The sequence below is a fragment of the Oratosquilla oratoria genome, chromosome 9, assembly GCF_046742065.1.
Source record: "Oratosquilla oratoria isolate Oo_2021 chromosome 9, ASM4674206v1, whole genome shotgun sequence".
Lineage (NCBI taxonomy): Eukaryota > Metazoa > Arthropoda > Malacostraca > Stomatopoda > Squillidae > Oratosquilla > Oratosquilla oratoria.
In genome coordinates, this window is record NC_134785.1 from 40,448,762 (window position 1) to 40,469,474 (window position 20,713).

Consider the following 20,713-nt stretch of genomic DNA (forward strand, 5'->3'; position numbering starts at 1 on the left):
CCCAGGAACAGTTGACCCCCGGGACAGTTGATCCCCCAGGGACAGTTGACCCCCTGGGACAAATGATTCCCAGGGACAGTTGACCCCCGGGACAGTTGATCCCCCAGGGAGAATTGATCCCTCGTGAACTCTGGGTTACCCACTCCCCCAGTTATGGGATTGTGTGCTAAATAGTTAACTCACGGCTTGGTTTGTATGCCATTGTAAAGCATTGATAAATAGATACACGTTCCTTCAGAACTTTTGTATAAATTGGGAAATGGAGGGTCAAGAGAACACGGGTCGTCAGAGTTTTATTCCTGACTAGTTTTACTCCAGATTTCCCTCAAACCTCTGAGGAAACTTGGAGCCCCATACACAGGACCATTTTATGGTGTTTGCAGACATGAGCAAGAATATTGTTCTTGGTGATGAATTCAATGCCTTTGTCTGAAGACCAGCATGAAGTATTTGCTGGTTGGTCTTCTGCAGACAAAAATGGAGTCCCTCAACAAGACAAATATTCTCACTTACATCTGCAAACATTAAAGGATGCTCATGTGGACAGAGCCTCAAAAGAAAAAGAGAAATAGAAAAAAATCAAGAATAAAACTCAGACCTAAACTTATCTTCTTGGCCCACCCTTCTCCAACTTGTCAGTGTCCCAAATTTTGGTACCTTTGTTCATGTAACTGTAGAGCATCTGGTCTAGGACCTCCCATATACATATATGCACTCTCAAAATTTTGAACTGTACGCTATCTTTTAAGCTTTAGTATTTATGCTAACCAGAGGTTTTGGCACTTACAGCATATTCTCACCCCATGCTTTGGTACTTATGCTTCTTTCCAGCTTTGGCACAGGCACTGATTTCATGCTTAGATAGACATTACTTGAATGCTTATCTGTGCTTACAAATTTTGAGTAATTCCCAGCCACCTACAGTCTTGCAAGATGGACATCGATAAAAATCATCTCCCAGGTGCTCTTCTTTGAAATCCATCAACACCCTTACCTCCACCTGGAGGTGCAGCCCTGAGGGGCAGATACTTAATCCCCAGACTAGGCCCAAGGTTTCTTTATCCCAACTTGGACTGTATTTCCTTCCCCTTTTTATATAAAAGACTGACAACTGGTGACTGCATCTCTTCTAATACTAGTCGTGCATTGCATAACAAAGAGATACTGGATACAAGCAACAGTACAACATTTCTGTCAAGGGAGATCTATGAGAGGGCCTGAGGACCATTGTCAGTGGCTTTGGGGCATTATCCTCCCCAAGCATCCACATACACTTACACACACACACACACACACACACACACACATACACACACACACACACACACACACACAATGTATCTCCATTTTATTTCTTTTTATATAAAAAATGGAAAGAAGCAAACTCCGAAAGACAAAGAACCAGCAAAAAGATGCTTGGAAGAAAGCAGAATAGAGACTCCACTTGGTGTCATTCGAAAGATGTGTCTTACTCAAAAGCTAAGGGAATACCAAAGGTTTGAAAGAGTTTTTTTTTCAGAGTTTGAAGGGGAAGGAAATATTATGTATAGAGGGTTAGAAATGGATAGAGAGCCCAGGTATAAAATATGAGAAATAGAGATATTAATGACATTTTGGATTAATTAGTTGAGCTCAAAAGTGAGTACAAAATAATGTACAAAGAAGTAGCTATGCTAAGGAAAGCCAATGAGGAGAATAATAGGGAGATAGATTACCTAAAAAGGGAATTAAATAAATTAAAGGGAGAAAATGAAAGGTTGAAAAGTGAAGATATAAACAGGAATGAAGCATTAAAAAAGGAAATAAAAGATCAAATGCAAGCAGTGACTGAAAAGGTGGAAGAAAAAATAAAAGAAAATTACTTACAGGGAGAAAAGAGTGAAAAGTTGAACAGGAATGTCAAAAAGTATCCTTTAAAGAAATAATGGAGCAATAGGTCAAGGAGAATACCAAGGAAACAGTGATCCAAGTAATTAAAGAGAAAGGTAACTTAGGGACACAGTTGATAAAAAAGATGCATAGTAATCTATGGCATTAAAGAGAGGCATGATGTACCTAGATATCAGAGTGAAAGGGGGGAGAAAGAGATCACTAAGGAAATTCTGAAAGAATTACAAGCGGAAGGACAAAGTTTGGATAGGGAAATCAAGGGGACCAATAGAATGGGTAGATACTCTAAAGAAAAACAATATAGGCCACTGAAAGTAAAGCTTAGATCACAAACAATTGCAGAGGAAGTACTATCCAGAACAACGAAATTAGCAAATAGTGAACAATACAAAAATATATGAATAAAGAAAGAAATGAGTGAAGAAGAAAAAGAAAAAGAACTTAGAAACGAAGCGAATGAAAAAACGAAAAAAGAACTGAAACTGAAAAGAATTTTTGAGAGTGGTGGACCTGAGACTAAGAAAATGGTATATAAGGAAAACGGAAACAAAGCAGACAGAAAAAGATGAGGAGAAAGGAAATTATAAATAGCTTATACCAATATAGATGGAATGACTTCAGGAATGAATGAATTGAATGTTTATCTAACCTTAGAAAAATCAGACATAATGGGAATAGTGTAAACTAAATTAAACTGTACTCTACCACCCAACACTGTGAGACAATATTTATACAACTGTTGGACAAAGAATAGAAAGGATAAACAGGGTGGCGGAGTATTCATTTTGACTGATAAAGATTTAAATGTATCAAAAATAACTGAAGGAGAAAATAATGTAGAATCAATTATGATACAAATTGAAAGCAAATATAAGAGTAGAAAATTTGTAGTGATGTATGTACCCCCAAAACACAGTCCTGGACAGAAAGTGATCATTCCAAAATATTATAAGATACAAAATACGAATTAATTGATATACTGAAGGACAGAGGAAATATAGTAATTATGGGTGACTTTAATTCAAAAGAAATATGTTGGGAGGAAATGACAGTGAAGGGTGGAGAGGAACTTTGGGGCAACGTCCTGCTCGACATGACCATCGAATACACAATGACTCGGTGGATAAGGGAAAATACCAGATACAGAGGTAGTGAAGAACCATCAAGGCTGGATTTAATACTTACGATAGAGCCTGAAATTGTCGACAAAATTGATTGTAAAACTCCGATAGGAAAGAGTGACCATGTACTAACAGAATTTGAGTTGAAAGAGCAAATGGATCAAAGCAGAAATGATAAACATAGAATAAGAAGACTAATGTAAAAAAAAAAAAAAAAAAAAAAAGAGAAAATAAAAAAAAATTCTTTCGCAACGCGAACTGGGAAAAGTTCCTAAATGAAGAAACAGGGATGGAAGAGAAATGGAATATACTAAAAGAAATTTATAATGAGGGAGTGAGTAAATATGTACCACAACAAAAAAAAAGAAAGAACATACATAAAAAGCGGGTACAACAAAAATGTAGTGAGGCTAAGGATAAAAGAGATAAAGCTTGGAATGGAAAAAAGACAAGAAAACAAGCAAAAGGCTAATGTACATCAAACTAAGAAATGATTATATAAAAATACGTAGATGAAATGAGATACAAAAAAAAAAAAAAAAAAAAATGCAAGGAAGATCCCAAACTATTCTACAGGTATGTAAATGGCAAACTGAAGAATAAACAAGAATTAAAAAAGCTGCACCAAGGTAAATACGAATATACAGAAGAACTGGAAATGACTGAAATTATGAACCATTTCAAATCAGTATTCACAATAGAAAACTCACCTAAATGTGAGGAAATAGAGAGATATTCCCCTCAATGAAAGAAATAATTGTAACATAGAAGGAAATCAGCGACCAAATCAAAACCCTTGACGTCAGAAAATCGCATGGTCCAGACGAAATTGCAAATTGGACACTGAAAGAATGCATGGAGGAATTAACAGATAAAATATACAATATAATTAAATTCTCACTTCAAGAAGGAAAGGTGCCACAGGACTGGAAGAATGCAAACATTGTACCGATTTATATGGGAGGAAACAAGGAAGATCCATCAAATTACAGACCGGTCTCCCTGACAAGCACAGTAACAAAGATTTGCGAAAAGGTCATAAAAAATAAATGGGTTAAACATTTGGAAGAAAAAACTATACTGAATCCAAATCAATTTGGATTCAGACAAGGAAGATCGTGTACAACAAACTTGATCTGCTTCTACTCCACATTAATAGATATAATACAAACGAGAGATGGTTGGGCAGACTGTGCCTTTCTGGACCTACAAAAGGCATTTGATAAGGTACCACACAAGAAACTAATAAGGAAAATAGAGTCAATAGGTGGGATCAGAGGAAAATCATTGGAATAGGAGGAAAATGAGAGTAGTAGAGATAAATTCTCAAATTGGGAAGAAGTGACAAGTGGTGTCCCACAGGGATCAGCACTGGCTTCGATCATGTTTGCCATATACATAAATGACATGGATGAAGGAGTATAGTGTTATATGAATTTCTTTGCAGATGATACAAAAATACTAAAGAAAATAAGAACGGAGGAAGATTGCAACTCATTACAACAAGACTTGGACAAGATCTGGAAATAGACTCAAAAGTGGGAAGTGAAATTCAATATCAAGAAACGTAGTATAATGGAATTTGGAAAAAGTAAAAGCAGAGTGTTAATGGACTATATTGTGGGACCAGGAGTATGGTAGCAAGAGTTAAGGATGTACATGTGCTAAGGGGAGAGAGTGGGGGAATATCAGATCATTTTCTGGTGGAAGGTAAATTGAGTGGAGACTAGGCGGAGAAAGAGGAAAAGGGCAGAAGGTAGGGAGGTACTTAGAGTGGACTGCTTATATGAGAAAGAAAAGGAGAATGAGTATAAGAAGCTGAGAGAAGAGTGGGAGGGAGTGAAGGATAGAGCAGAACTAGGAGTGGAGGAGGAATGGGGATGGTTCAAGGAGTGAGTCATAAGGTGTGCTAAGATGGTGTGTGGAACAAGGAGGGCGGGAGGAAATAGAAGGAAGGGTAGTGAGTGGTGGGATGAGGAAGCAAAGAAGGGTGCAGAAGAGAAGAAACAGGCATTCATAGATTGGCTACAAATTAGTATGAGGGAATCGTATGAGAGGTACAAAATAAAGAGAAGGGAAGTTAAGCATAAGGTAAAGGAAGGAAAGTGGAGAGCAGATGTGAAATAGGGTAAGAGTATGACAGAAATTTTTGAAAGTTATAAAAAGATGTTTTGGAAAGAAAATAAAAGAGGAAGAGGAGGCGAATCAAGTAGAGAAGAAAAGGTAAAAGATGCAGATGGAGAGATGATAATGGAAGAGAAGGCAGTGAGAGGAACGTGGGCAAAGTATTTTAGGTAGTTGCTGAAAGTGAAGGAGGATAGGGAGGGAAAGGTAGTTGCAGTGGGAAGCGCTAAGAAAATGAGAGTGATGAGTGAGGAAAATGGAGGAGAAATAGGGAAAGATGAAGTGAAAGCAGCCGTTCAGATGATGAGAGCAGGTAAGGCACCTGGGTTGGATGGGTGCTATGCAGAATGTCTGAAGAAAGGAGGTACAGCTATGGTGGACCGGCTGGTGAGGTTATTTAATGTTTGTTTAAGAGAGGGTAGAGTGACGGAGGACTGAAGGAGCGCCTGTACAGTTCCGCTTTAAAAGGGAAAAGGGTAAAAAGGGTACAAGTGTGAGTGTAGTAGTTTCAGAGGGATCAGCTTGTTGAGTGTAGTAGGGAAGGCTTATGGGAGGGTCTTGATTGAGAGGATTGGGAGAGGAACAGAGGGAGTAATTGGTGAGGAACAGTGTTGTTTTAGGACAGGTAGTGGTTGTGTAGATCAGATTTTTGTGGTAAGACAGATATGTGAGAAAGCTATAGGAAAAGGTAAGGATGCTTTTTGGGCTTTTATGGATCTGGAAAAGGCTCACGACAGGGTAGACAGGAAGGCACTGTGGGAGGTATTGCAGATATATGGGATAGGAGAAAAGCTGTTAAGAGCAGTCAAGAGTTTTTACAAGAGTAGTAGAGCTTGTGTTAGGATTAGAAATGGAGAGAGTGAATGGTTTGAGGTAAAGGTGGGACTTCGTCAGGGACGTGTTATGTCACCCTGACTGTTCAATCTATACATGGATGGGGTGGTGTGAGAGGTGAATGCAAGGATAGTGGGTCAGGAGTTGGAGATGGTTAAAGAAAATGGAGAAAAGTGGGAAATAAGCCAGTTGTTGTTTGCTGACGACACTGCGCTTGTAGCAGGATCAGAGGAGGGATTGAGGAAGTTAGTGACAGAGTTTGGGAAGGTGTGTAAAAGAAGGAAGCTGAAGATAAATGTGGGCAAAAGTAAGGTGATGAGATGTACAAGGGGAGAGAGTGACAGCAGGATGGAAGTGAGCATTAAGGGTGAGAGACTGGAAGAAGTGGATAGTCTTAGATACCTGGGTGCGAATGTGGCAGGAAAGGGAGGAGTGGGGGTGGATGTAGAATGTAGATTAAGAGAAGTGAGTAAATGCCTTGGTGGATTAAAAAGTGTAACGAGAAATAGACATCTAGGAATGGATGCTAGGAGGATGTTATATGAAGGAGTGATTGTACCAACAGCACTGTACGGGGCAGAAACATGGAACATAAGAGAGGAGTTTGAGATGAAATGTCTGAGAAGTATGATAGGGATTACTAGATAGAAAGAGTGAGAAATGAGGAAGTGAGGAGGAGAACAGGGGTGGAAAGGAAGTTGGGAGATAGGGTTCATGAAAGAGTATTAGGATGGTTTGGACACATGGAAAGAATGAGTGAAGAAAGATTAGTAAGAGAGGTGTGGAAGGCAGAGGTGGAAGGAGTGAATATGAGGGGGCGTCCTAGGATGAGATGAATGGATGGGGTGAAAGGGGCATTAAAAAAGAGAGGAATGTCTGTTGAGGAAGGATGGGAGAGGACAGAAGATAGGGGTGAATGGAGAAGGGTTGTGTATGGATGATGCTGTGATGCATGAGGGGGAGTGAGTGGGGGATGAGGGGTGAGGAAGTATGAGAAAAAAATTGACGCAGCCCGAAGGGATTTCTCCCTGTCTTCTCCTTTTCTGGATGAGGGGACGGAGATGGGGGGTCGCCGAATTTATGAATCGGCCTTGCTGTGGATGTGCTGTGTCTTGCGACACTGCTTCTGACCCAGGGCGGTAGACAGGATGCTGGGATGACCCATCATCCGGGAGGTGCCGAGATAAGAGGGAGGGAGGAGGGTGGAGGGGAGTGGAATATATGGGGAGTGGAACGGGTGGGAGTTGTTTCTATGCCTTTTTCTTTTTGGCTACCCCCCGTGTAAGGGGGAAGGAGCCTTTGGTATATGTGTATGTAAAAACAGAATATCAAGAGATGATAAAATTGGTGAAGAGGTAAAAAAAAATAATAAAAAGAATAATAAACTAAACTAAAATCGGAAAAAGACCTTGGAGTGATGATCAGCAAAGACATAAAAACGGAGAAACCTACAATTAAGTGAGGTCAATAAAATTGGCATTTGTATATTTGGACGAGGAAAAAAAACACATGATAAAAAAAACATGCATCCAATACCCCGTATGGGGTATTGGGTGCATGTTGTTGTGGCAAAGTAGCATGCAGTTGATACTTTAGGGTCTATATGGGGCGCCCCTACGGACCAGAATCACACATCATTTTGTCTGTGATAGAGGAGGACTCTGCTCAGAGAGAAATGATGAAACTTTTATTATACTGCTACTGTCCCTCCGTTATGCTGTTCTCCAACCCCTTGTTGCTGTCCTGTACCATTTCTCTGATTTTCATCTCCTTGTTTCGCCTACCCTGTGGTGGGGAGAAAAGAATGCTGCCACCAAGTATTCCCACTTGGATCGTACGAGGCAAGAATAATGGGACGGGGATTGGGACCAGGCATCCTTCTCCCTGTAGCCCCACAGGAACATTCATAAAAAAGTAAAGGCATAAAAGGGTCTAGGAGTTTTCCAACCAGCACCCTAAGGTTTGGGTCTTTTAATGTGCGTGGATGTGGTACAGATGAGAGTAAAAGGGAAGAGATAGGTAGTATGTTTGTGAGAAGAAAGATGGATGTGTTGGCTTGAAGTGAAACTAAGTTGAGAGGGAAGGGTGAGTGTGAGTTTGGGAGTGTAGTTGGGAGGTTCTCAGGAGTGAAGAGAGGGCGAGGGAGAGAAGGGGTGGCTATACTAGTAAGTGAAGAGATAGGTAAACGTGTACTGGAGTGGAAGGTTTCTTCAAGGATAATGTGGCTGAAGGATGAAACTGGGAAAGGAGATGTGTGTTTTTGTAAGTGCATATGGGCATGGTAGTGAGAAGAGTGTAGAAGAAAGGGAGGCTTTTTGGATATATTTAAATGAGTGCATAGAGGGATTAGGGAGGAACGTCAATGCAGTAGTATTGGGAGACCTTAATGCTAGGGTAGGAAATGAACCAATTGACGGAGTGGTTGGGAAATGTGGAGTTCTAGGAAAGAATCGCAGTGGAGAGTTGATGGTGGAGATGTTTCTAGAAAGAGAGTTGATGATAGCAAATACAGTGTTTCGGAAGAAAATCAAGCATAAGTACACATGGGAGAGGGTGGTGGATGGAAGGGTAATAGATAGAGCGTTAATGGACTATGTAGTGGTAGATAGGAGTATAATAGGAAGAGTTAAGGATGTACATGTGCTAAGGGGAGAGAGTGGGGGAATATCAGATCATTTTTTGGTGGAAGGTAAGTTGAGAATGGAGGATAAGGTAGGGAGGTGCTTAGAGTGAACTCTTTAAATGATAAGGAAAAGGAGAAGGAATACAAGAACCTGAGAGAGGAGTGTGAAGGAGCGAAGGATAGAGTAGAGCTGTGAGTGGAGGAGGAATGAGGATGGTTCAAGGAGGGAGTCACAAAGTATGCAAAGATGGTGTGTGGAACAAGAAGGACAGGAGGAAATAGAAGGAAGGGTAGTGAATGGTGGGATGAGGAAACAAAAAAAGATTGTAGAAGAGAAGCGAGCTTTCACAGATTGGTTACAGAATAGGACGAGGGAGTCATATGAGACGTACAAAGAAAAGAGAAGAGAAGTAAAGCACAAGGTAAAGGAGGCAAAGAGGAGATCAGATGTGAAATGGTGTATGAGTTTGACAGAATATTTTGAAAGTAATAAAAATATGTTTTGGAAAGAAATTAAAAAAGGAAGAGGAGGTCAATCAAGTAGAGAAGTAAAGGTAAAATGTGCAGATGGAGAGATGATAATGGAAGAGAAGGCAGTAAGGGGAAGGTGGGCAGAGTATTCTAGGGAGCTGCTAAATGTAAAGGAGGATAGGGAGGGAAAGATAGCTGCAGTGGGAAGTGCTAAGAAAATGACTGTAATGAATGAGGAAAATGGAGGAGAAATAGGGAAGGATGAAGTGAAGCAGTTGTTAAGATGATGAGAGCAGGTAAGGCACCTAGTCTGGACGGATGCCATGCAGAATGTCTAAAAAAAAAAAGAGGTACAGTGATATCGGACTGGCTGTTGAGGTTATCTAATGTTTGCTGGAGAGAGGGTAGAGTGGCAGAGGACTGGAGGAGTGCCTGTATAGTTCCATTTTACAAGGGAAAAGGGGACAAGTGTGAGTGTAGTTGTTTCAGAGGGATCAGCTTGTTCAGTATAGTTGGGAAGGCTTATGGGAGGATCTTGATTGAGAGGATTAGGAGAGAAAGCTATAGGAAAAGGTAAGGATGTTTTTTGGGCTTTTATGGATCTGGAAAAGGCTTATGACAGGGTAGACAGGAAGGCACTGTGAGAGGTATTGCAGATATATGGGATAGGAGGAAAGCTTCTAGGAGCTGTCAAGAGTTTTTATGAGAGTAGTAGAGCATGTTTCAGGATTAGAAATGGAGAGAGTGAGTGGTTCAAGGTAAAGGCTTCGTCAGGGATGTGTTACGTCATCCTGGCTGTTCAACTTATGCATGGATGGGGTGGTGCGAGAGGTAAATGCAAGGGTGGTGGGTCAGGGGTTGGAGCTGTTTAAAGAAAATGGAGAAAAGTGGGAGGTGAGCCAGCTATTGTTTGCGGACCACACTGCACTTGTAGCAGGATCAGAGGAGGGATTGAGGAAGAATGGTGACAGAGTTTGGGAGAGAGTGTGATAGAAGAAAGTTGAAGATAAATGTGGGTAAAAGTAAGGTGATGAGATGTACAAGGGGTAAAAGTGGCAGCAGACTGGAAGTGAACACTGAGGGAGGGCGACTGGAGGAAGTGGATAGTTTTAGATACTTGGGTGCAAATGTGGCAGGAAAGGGTGGAGTGGAGGTAGAATGTAGATTGAGAGAAGTAAGTAAATGCCTTGGTGGATTAAAAAGTGTAATGAGAAATAGACATCTGGGAATGGATGCTAAGAGGAGGTTATATGAAGGAGTGATTGTGCCAACAACACTGTATGGGACAGAAACACGGAACATAAGAGAAGAAGAGAGAAGGAGTTTGAATGTGTTTGAGATGAGGTGTCTGAGAAGTATGATGGTGGTTACTAGGCTGGATAGAGTGAGAAATGAGGAGGTGAGGAGGAGAACAGGTGTGGTAAGGGAGTTGGGAGATAGGGTGGATGAAAGAGTATTGGGATGGTTTGGACACATGGAAAGAATGAGTGAAGAAAGACTAGTCAAAGAAGTATGGAAGTATACTCTGCCTACCTTCCTGTCATTGCCTTCTCTTCCATTATCATCTCTCCATCTGCACCTTTTACCTTTTCTTTTCTACTTGATTCGCCTCTTCATCCTCTTTTAATTTCTTTCCAGAACATCTTTTTATTACTTTCAAAATTTTCTGTCATACTCTTACACCATTTCACATCTGCTCTTATCTTTGCTTCCTTTATCTTATGCTTAACTTCCCTTCTCTTTACTTTGTATCTCTCATATGATTCCCTTGTCCTAATTTGTAGCCAGTCCATGAATGCCTTTGTTTGTCTTTTACACCCTTCTTTGCTTCCTCATCCCACCACTCACTACCCTTCTTTCTATTTCCTCCCACCCTCCTTGTACACACCATCTTTGCACAACTTATGACTCCCTCCTTGAACCATCCCCATTCCTAGTGCTACTCTAACCTTCACTCCTCTCTCAGCTTCTTCTTATACTTAATCTCCCTTTTCTCATTTAAGCAGTTCACTCTAAGTACCTCCCTACCTTCTGCCCTTTTCCTCTTTCTCCACCTATTCTCCACTCTCAATTTACCTTCCACCAGAAAATGATCTGATATTCCCCCACTCTCTCTCCTTAGAGCATGTACTGTACATCAACTCTTCCTACCATACTCCTGGTCACTATTATATTGTCCATTAATGCTCTATCTACCACCTTTCCATCCACCACCCTCTCCCATGTGTATTTATGCTTGACTTTCTCCCTAAACACTGTATCTGCTATCATCAACTCTCTTTTTAGACACATCTCCACCATCAATTCTCCATTACAAATTTTACTTGGAACTCCATACTTCCCAATCACTCTGTCTATTGGTTCATTTCCTACCCTAGCATTAAGGTCTCCCAATACAACTACATAGACATTTCTCCCTAATCCCTCTATGCACTTGTTTAAATCCATCCAAAAAGCCTCCCTTTCCTCTACGCTCTTCTCACTACAACACCCATATGCACTTACAAAAACCCACACCTCCCTTCCCAGCTTCATCTTCATCCACATTAACCTTGAAGAAACCTCCTTCCACTCCACTACACGTTTACCTATCTCTTCACTTACTAGTATAGCCACCCCTTCTCTCCCTTGTCCTCTCTTCACTCCTGAGTACCTCCCAGCTATACTCCCAAACTCACACTTGCCCTTCCCTTTCATTTTAGTTTCACTCAAAGCCAGCACATCCATCTTTCTTCTTGCAAACATACTGCCTATCTCTTCCCTTTTACTCTCATCTGTACCACATCCACGCACATTAAAAGACCCAAACCTTAGACTACTGATTGGAAAACTCCCAGGCCCTCTTATGCCTTTACATTTTTTAGGAATGTCCCCTTTGGGGCTACAGGTAGTAGGACTCCTAATCCCATCCCCTGGTATCCCTTACAAGCACAGTAGCAAAAATATGTGAAAAGGTCATCAGAAACAAATGGACCAGCTACTTGGAAGAAAATAAAATAATAAACCCCAAACAATTTGGCTTTAGAAGTGAAAGATCATACACCACAAACCTAATCTGCTTTTACTTGAGATTAATTGAGATAATACAAGAAAGAGATGGCTGGGCAGATTGCGTCTTTTTGGATTTGCAGGCATTCAACAAAGTACCACATAAAAAATTAATAAGAAAAATTGAAATAATAGGAGGAATACAAGGTAAACTGCTGGAATGGATGAAGGATTTCTTAACTGGGAGAAAAATGAGAGTGGTACTTAGAGACAAAAATTCTAACTGGGAAGATGTGAAAAGTGGCATCCCACAAGGCTCTGTACTGGCTCCTTTAATGTTTACCATATATATAAATGATATGGATGAGGGAGTAAACTGTTATATGAACTTCTTTGCTGACGATGTCAAACCACTCAAGAGAGTAAGAATAGAAGATTGTATATCACTACAAGAAGACCTAGACAAAATGTGGGAATGGAGTTGGAACAGTGAGATGAACTTCAACATTAAAAAATGTAGCATAATGGAATATGGAAAAAGTAAAAATAGAGTATCGGGACAGTATTGAATTGGAAACAAAGAAGTCAAAAAAGTCAATACATAAAGGGCCCTGGGAGTAATTATCTCTAGTGACTTGACACCTAATAAAAATGTCAATAAATTATTTGGAGAGACTTATAACTTATTGAGGTCAATGAAAGTGGCCTTCAACTACATAGATGAGGAGATGGTTAAAAAAATAGTTGTTACAATGATGAGACCTAAACTAGAATATGCTGCAACACTATTGGCACCTAGCACAAAGAACATAATAAAGTTAGAAAGAATACAAAGAGCAGCGACAAAGATGGTGCCTACACTGACAAACCTGAGATACGAACAAAGATTGGAAAAATTACATCTGTCATCACTGGAACAGAGAAGAGAAAGAGGCGATTTGTTGACCATTTATAGAATTATGAAAGAGATGGAAATTCTCAACAGAGACGACTTATTAAAGTGGGACAGAAGAGAAACAAGAGGACATGAAAAGAAACTAAAGAAAGTCAGCCACAGAAGAGACCTGAAAAAGAATAGCTTTCCACATAGAGTGATTGATGTCTGGAACAAACTGCATGGAGTAACAGTGAATGCCAAAACTATACACAATTTTAAGAATAAATTGGATGTGGAGAGATACGAAAATGGGTCACTACGAGCATAGCTCTTGTCCCGTAAAATACAAGTAGGTAAATACACATACAAGTACGTACCTGCACACACATATCGGGTCAAAATAAAATTGGTACCAAGGATGTCAAAAAAGGCAACTCAGAAAGGGACCTTGGAATAATTATTTCAAGTGACTTGACACCTGATAAACATGTCAACAAACTAGTTGGAGAGACTTTTAACTTATTAAGATCAATGAAAGTGGCCTTCGACTACATGGATGAAGAAATGGTAAAGAAAATATTAACCCCTTGAGTACCGGATATGTGTTTTGTGACACCTGTGTGTCACGGCTGAGTGCACCCACCAGGAACCAAGCGTGCTCCCCGTGACACGCACGTGTCACAGTTATAAGCTGTGTGTATTGAGGGCTCTCAAGGACTCGGTTTCTGGGTTATTTCTACCCACGTGGTGGCAAGTGTCTGTGTTTACAAACATATGGCTCCAGCCATTCGTGGGACGGTTTGAAACATTTGTTTACGTAAGGTTGACGGGTTGGTAACGAAGGGGTTAATTACACTAATAAGACCTAATTTGGAGGATGCTGTGACACTACTACAGTATATATACGTATGCAGGTACTGTATGTATATACTATACCTGTATACACACACACACACACACACGTATTAAATATAACCTTGCTTACCATTTTTAAGTTTTTTAAATTGTAGTTTCCTTTTAATAATTTTTTCTTAATTCTTCAATTGTTGTATGTACTCTAAATATATGTGAATTTTAAGATCAATTTTTCTCATCCATTTCAATCCATTCTAAGTGTGAGATATAGGTACAGCAACGACTGCAACAGCACTGTAGGAGAGAAGCCAAACGCAGAGTATGGGATCCAATGTATTTAACGTTGCGCCCAGCAGGGCTTCTCCCGAAATAACATAGTGGACTTTTTTAAGGCTATCGACCCATAAGGGGGTCATTAAGCCTGGTGTGAAGTTGTTCAGTCTCTACTTTTTTTTCTTTCTTTTTTAACACCAGTTTCATGTTCGTTTCTCCCTGCAAGCTCGGGTTATATAAGGAGTCAGATGTTTGTCCACTATGTTATTTCTGAAGAAGCCCTGGTGGGCGAAACGTTAAATACATTGGATCCCATACTCTGCGTTTGGCTTCTCTCCTACAGTTGTATACAGTATTGTTTTCAGTTGCTTAGTTGTTAATATGATATGGTAAGTTAAAGAAAGAAAATACTTATTATAGTGTATTCGTATTAGTAAACTCATAATAGGCATCAGCTAGACGTGGTCGTAAGTAAGTAAATATCCTTCATCCATAATTTATCACTCTTCCACAAATGCCTTAGCTGCAGGCGCATCACTGCTAGCAGCCTCACCTTTCGACAACACGTCGTGAGCCTGGTAACGCTCTCGAAAGCAACGAAACCAACCAGCACTCACTATGAACTCATGTGAAGCATATTCTTCACCTGCACATTCTTTCAACATGTGAAATTAACTTGTAGCCTTACTTTGCACTGCTTGCAACGTCACTCTCACATTTCTTTGCCTATTGTCTTCCAACCACGTGTATAGCAACTTTTCCATCTCTGCCATAACTGCCGTACGCGATGCCGGTTGCCACAACTATCTTACACACTGTACTGCCAGACATGTACAGTAAACTCATAATAGGCATCTGCTAGATGTGGTTGTAAGTATGGGTGGTCGTAACTCGCGTACTTCGTAACTCAGATAGTGACTGTACTAAAAAGAACATAAAGAAATTAGAAAGAATACAAAGAGCAATGATAAAGATGGCACCAACACTCTCCAAATTGACATACAAAGATTGTCCAAACTGGAACTACCAACCCTGGAACAAAGAAGAGAAAGAGGAGATCTACTGACTGTTTACAGAATTATGAAAGGAATGGAAGTCCTAGATAGAGATGATTTATTAAAGTGGGACAATATAAAAACAAGAAGACATGAAAAGATACTCAAAAATGATAGTTATAGAAGAGATCTGTGAAAGAATAGCCTCCCACACAGAGTGGTGGATATCTGAAATAAATTAGATGAGGCAACAGTGTGAGCAAATACTATTCAAGAATTTAAGAACAAACTTGATGCTGAAAGATACAGACAGGTCACTACGAGCATAGCTCCCTTCCCGTATAATACAACTAGGTAAATACTAGATAAATTACATGAAGTACAATACCAAAAAATGCAAAGTACTGGAAATGGGCAATACATGCACATACACAAACATACAAGAGATTTTGAAAAAAAAAAAAAAAATCTATACAGAGTGGTGGATGTCTGGAATAAATTGGACAAAACAGCAGTGTGTGCAAACACCAAACAAGAATTTAAGAACAAATTAAACGTTGCGAGATACAAAGATGGGTCACTACAAACATAGCTACCCTTCCTGTATAATACAACTAGGTAAATACAGCTAGGTAAAAATACAAGATTTGGTAGTGATTATAAAAGACAACCTGTCATATGACAGACATATCAGCAGGATTGTGGGAAAATATATGGACTACTGCAGAAGATTAAAGTGGCGTTTCACTATGTGGATGAAGGGATGATTAAAAAACTCATAGAAATCCTAATATGTCCAAGACTGGAATATGCGTCAGTGGCATGGTCCCCACACAGAGTGAAGGATATAAGCAAGATTGAGAGAATACAAAGGGTAGCAACCAAACTGGTCTCCAGCCTGGAAGATAAACCATATGAGGAAGGACTAAAAGCACTCTGTCTGCCAATTTTGAAAGATTGAAGAGAAGGAGGTGATATGATTACAGTATTCAGGTCACTAAAGGGGATAGATTACACTGATAGAAGAGATCTATTGATCAAGGGTGGGAGGGCTTTAAGAGGTCATTGGAGCAAATTAAGAATGACATGTCTAAAGGATGTGAAAAAATAGTTTTCCATATTGATGCATAAATACTTGGAATAGCTTAAGAGGTGATATAACCCATGCTCAAACAATACACGAGTTCAAATCTAGACATGATAATTGGAAATCAAAGATATAGATTAAGTTGGAACTGTACATGAATTTGAGACTAGGTATGATAAAAAATTAGAGAATAGGAGATGGGACCCAATGAGCATTGCTCCTTTCCTGTATACTACAATTAGGTAAATACACACCAACAATAGCCACGTGGCATTCTTTATGATTGGAAACTAATCTCCATTCAAGAAAGCTGATTACTTTTATCTTCTATTGTCCATCCTTCTTTTGTTGTCCTCAAAGTTCTTCTTTTCCACCTCTTTGGACCTCTTTGGCATGATATTATCCCAAAGGATAGAAGTGCTGGTTATCACCAGTCATACTAACACACACCATTCCTTGGTTTCTCACCAAACTCCTGTTAGGCATATCACCTGTCAGTGGTCCAGCTGTGCAAAAAGATGCCAATTTCTTCTGTTCTGATGGAGTTGTTGTTCTTCCACTGTCTGCACATCACTTCCTCTCTTCTCTGTTACGTCCTTGATGTTCTGGATCCAGCGCATGCAGGGTCTTCCCCTTGGTCTTCTTCCTTCAGGTTGGCATTCCAGGTACTTTCTTGGGCATCTTTCCTGGTCCATGCATTTAATGTGGCCGTACCACTGTAGATGAGCCTTCTCAATGTAGGTGAGAACTGATCAATGGGGAAATAAAGTTTATAGTATAAGTGAAAGCTTTTCAAGCCAGGATGCATGTATCTACCTAATTGTAGTATACAAGAAAGAAGCAATAGCAATGCTCATTGGGTCCCGTCTTCTACTTTCTAATTTTTTTTATCATACCTAGTCTCAAATTAATGTAGTTCCAACTTAATCTATATCCTTGATTTCCAATTATCATATCTAGATTTGAACTCATGTATTGTTTGAGCATGGGCTATATCATTTCCTAAGCTATTGCAAGTATTTATGCATCTGTATGGAAAACCATTTTTTCACATCCTTTAGACATGTGGTCTTCCTTAATTTGCTCCTATTACCTCTTAAAGCTCTTCCATCTTTAATCAGGAAATCTCTCCTGTCAATGCAATCTATCCCCTTTAATGACCTGAATACTGTAATCATATCACCTTGTCTTCAATCTTTAAAAGTTGACAGACAAAGTGCTTTTGGTTCTTCCTCATATGTTTTATCTGCCAGGCTGGGGACCAGTTTGGTTGCTGCCCTTTGTATTCTCTTAATTTTGCTTATATCCTTCACTCTGTGAGGGCACCATACAACGGACACATATTCCAATCTTGGACAGATCAGGGATTTAAATGAGGTTTTTTCATCTCTTCATTCATTTAGTGAAATGCCACTTTGATCTTTTGCAAGAGTCAGTCAGTATGCCTCTCCCACATTCATGCTAATATGTCTGTCAGATGACAGGTTGTCTTTTATCAACACTCCCAGATCTTGTATGTGTGCATGTACTTTTGAAAGTTACTGAATTAGCTGCATAGTCTGTTGTGTATAGTCATTAGTGCAGTGTACACACCACTGGTATCTTGTACAACAAAGGCAAAAATATATTTCGTGAGAATTGAATGGGACACCAGTGGAGCTGTGCCTTACTGCATTGCTTTCTGACCTATAGTGATGTGAACTGATACTTCATTCCCAAGGTGCTCTCGTGGGAGGGATTTTAGTAAAAGTTTTATTTGTTTATGATGTGGGTATGTGCTTGGATCTGGCCACCCCTTTTATAGGGGGGAAGGGCCTTTGATGTATGCTGATTTGATATACATACCTTTTGTTCATACACACATGGACACAACACACATGCAGAAAATAGAAAATACACATGCACACACACACACACAAATGCTGATCCTTTTCTGTATGCTACAGTTATGTAAATATAATGATGTAAACACATATACACACATGAATTAGAAGCCAGGTATGTTAATTACAGAGTAAGAGACAGGAACCCCACAGTAATTACTCCTTTCCTGTACACTACAGTTCTACAATTAGGTAAAGAACACAAAAACATTGCATTATCCATGGATCAGGACTTGCATGATTATGAGTTCTGTGCTCTCATCTAGGAGGGTAACAGTTGTTGATCATGAGTCCAACACATGGTCTAAGACTGGTGAATCATACATATAAACACCATATGAGGACGGAGCCTTTATTTGTACGACGTTTCGCTTATTACAGCTTTTTCAAGTACAAGTTGAGATACAAATGCTTGAGATTGTACTTGAAAAAGCTGTAATAAGCGAAACGTCGTACAAATAAAGGCTCCATCCTCATATGGTGTTTATCTAGTCAATCTTGTCGGCAGACTGCCACTTTTAAGCGAATCATACATACAAATGGTCAGTCTTCTGGTCTCTTACACAAGACCAGTATCCTTCATGCAACCAGTAACAGCCTCTGGGTGGGACCATAAGTCTTTCTCACTCACACACACACAAAATTTACTAATGTATTGTCCATTGCAGGAAGGTGAACAAGTCATACCGCGGACGGTCGTGTCCCATCATCGTCAACTGCAGGTAAGGAATATTACTTTGCTGGGGGATTTGGAAAAAAAAAAAAAAAAAAAAAAAAATCTTAAATTGTCTTTGGCTTGCAGAACCATTTCTTCCATAACGTGTGTGCTATTCTTTAAGAATACTAAGAACCTTTCTTTAGGTTTTATTAGACCAAATTACATCAACATAGTCTGAAAACAAAACAAAAAGGCAGTATAAGAAATTATACCCACTTCAACTAGGTTGATATATACAATTAGTGTTACGAAACCCAGATTATCACATTCTCCCCTCCCTTGGTAAATCAGCACAGTTATACAGGACCAGTATGCGTAGGAGTGAAGGGTTCGTCCCTACATTGGAGATTAGTTGGAGCACTGGATATCTGGGCTGGGAGCAAATTAACCTTCATATTTCCTTACTTGACAAATATACTTTGATCACCTATAGCATCAGAAGAATTCAACTCAGATGAATTGGCAGTAGGCTCCAGAAGAATCTTCACAGAACCTGTTTCTGTAGAAGGACTGACGTTGAGGTCCTTTTGCCTCTCATACAAAGATATGTTACCAGTTGGAGCCAAGTCATGCACTGATATTGCTAATTTGCATCCATCAACATATCTTCCATGAGCATATTTACTTCTAACAACTGAACCTTATCAATGAGGGGCTCGTATTTACTGGTGCGAATGTGACATCATATTAAGACAGGTCCAGGAACAGATAACCCAGTTGGCAATGAATGGCCACTGGGAGATTGACGCTGGTGCAAAAAGAGACTTCATGAGGCATAGCATTGGTGGCTGTGCAGAGCAGAGATCTAATTGAATGAAGAGTGTCAAGCAACACTGTTTCCCATTGATATTCTTGAAGGTTCTTGGATGCCAGAACAATGGTTATGTGCTTCCAAATTATAGCATTATACCTCTCACATTGCCCATTTCCTTGAGGATTATAAGGTGTTGTTTGACTAGTGGCAATAACTATATTGTGCAAGAATTCACATAGATCCTTGGCCATAAACAAGGATCCATGATCAGAATGTAGGTAGGAAGGCATACCAAATATTGCAAAAATTTGATTGACAATGGATTATAATACCAGTAATTATGTTCTGACATGCAAATGCAAACAGAAAACAAAAATACTCATCCATCCCTGTGAGCATATAGTGGTTTTTGGAGTTCGATGGTAGAGGTCCCTTCAAGTCTAGACTTTGACGTTCAAAGGGCTGCATGGCCTTGATAAGGGGAGTTTGGAGTGGTTTGTAGAACCAAGGTTTCAATTGGGCACATTGAGGGCATTCAGAACACACCCTCCTCACATCTTCCATGGAATAAGGAAGATTTTTCACTCTTATAAAATGAGCTCTTGTTGCACCGGGATGGCAAAGTTGAGCATGGAGCTCAGACAGTTTCTCATTATTGACAGTAGCTCCACAGTGAGCACATGAGAGTGTCTGCAGGAATGTTGTATTTACCAGGACAGTACATGATGTCATAATTGTAGCACCCCAACTCGATCCTCCATCGTTGAATTTTCTTTCCAAGTCAATTCGTATGGAACATAAAGCCGACAGACTGTTGGTCCGTAACTAAGGTAAAACGTCATCCTGTAGTGAGACCACCTTTTTACAGATTCCACAATTGCACACGCCTCCTTTTGTACTGCAGAGTGCATTCAATAGGAGTGTGAGTGCAAGAGAAAAAGGCAACTGGACAGCCTGCCTGATTCTGAGTAGCAGCAATGGCTGTATCCGATGAATCAGTTTCAACTACCAAAGGAATAGTTTCATCAACTGAGTGTACAACAGCTTTCCCAATCTCTTCTTTGAGATCATTGATGGCTTTCAGGGCCTCTAGACTCAGAGGAAAAGTGTCAGTGATAATAAGAGGTCTGATCTTGTCAGAGAATTGGGAAACCCACTGTGAATAACAGGAAAACATACCAATAACACAGCATACGGAAGAACAATCTTTAGGGATTGGT

The 20,713-nt window shown here is 39.9% G+C and overlaps 1 protein-coding gene across 3 annotated transcripts in view; it reads left to right on the forward strand.

Moving 5' to 3' along the window:
• IA-2 (tyrosine phosphatase IA-2) overlaps positions 1-20,713 on the forward strand; it is a 737,060-nt gene that overhangs the window by 709,626 nt on the left and 6,721 nt on the right. For all 3 annotated transcript variants that reach the window (XM_076190257.1, XM_076190258.1, XM_076190259.1), the window contains exon 23: positions 18,690-18,743. In XM_076190257.1, coding sequence (XP_076046372.1) covers positions 18,690-18,743 — 54 coding nt within the window. The remainder of the gene's footprint in view (positions 1-18,689; positions 18,744-20,713) is intronic.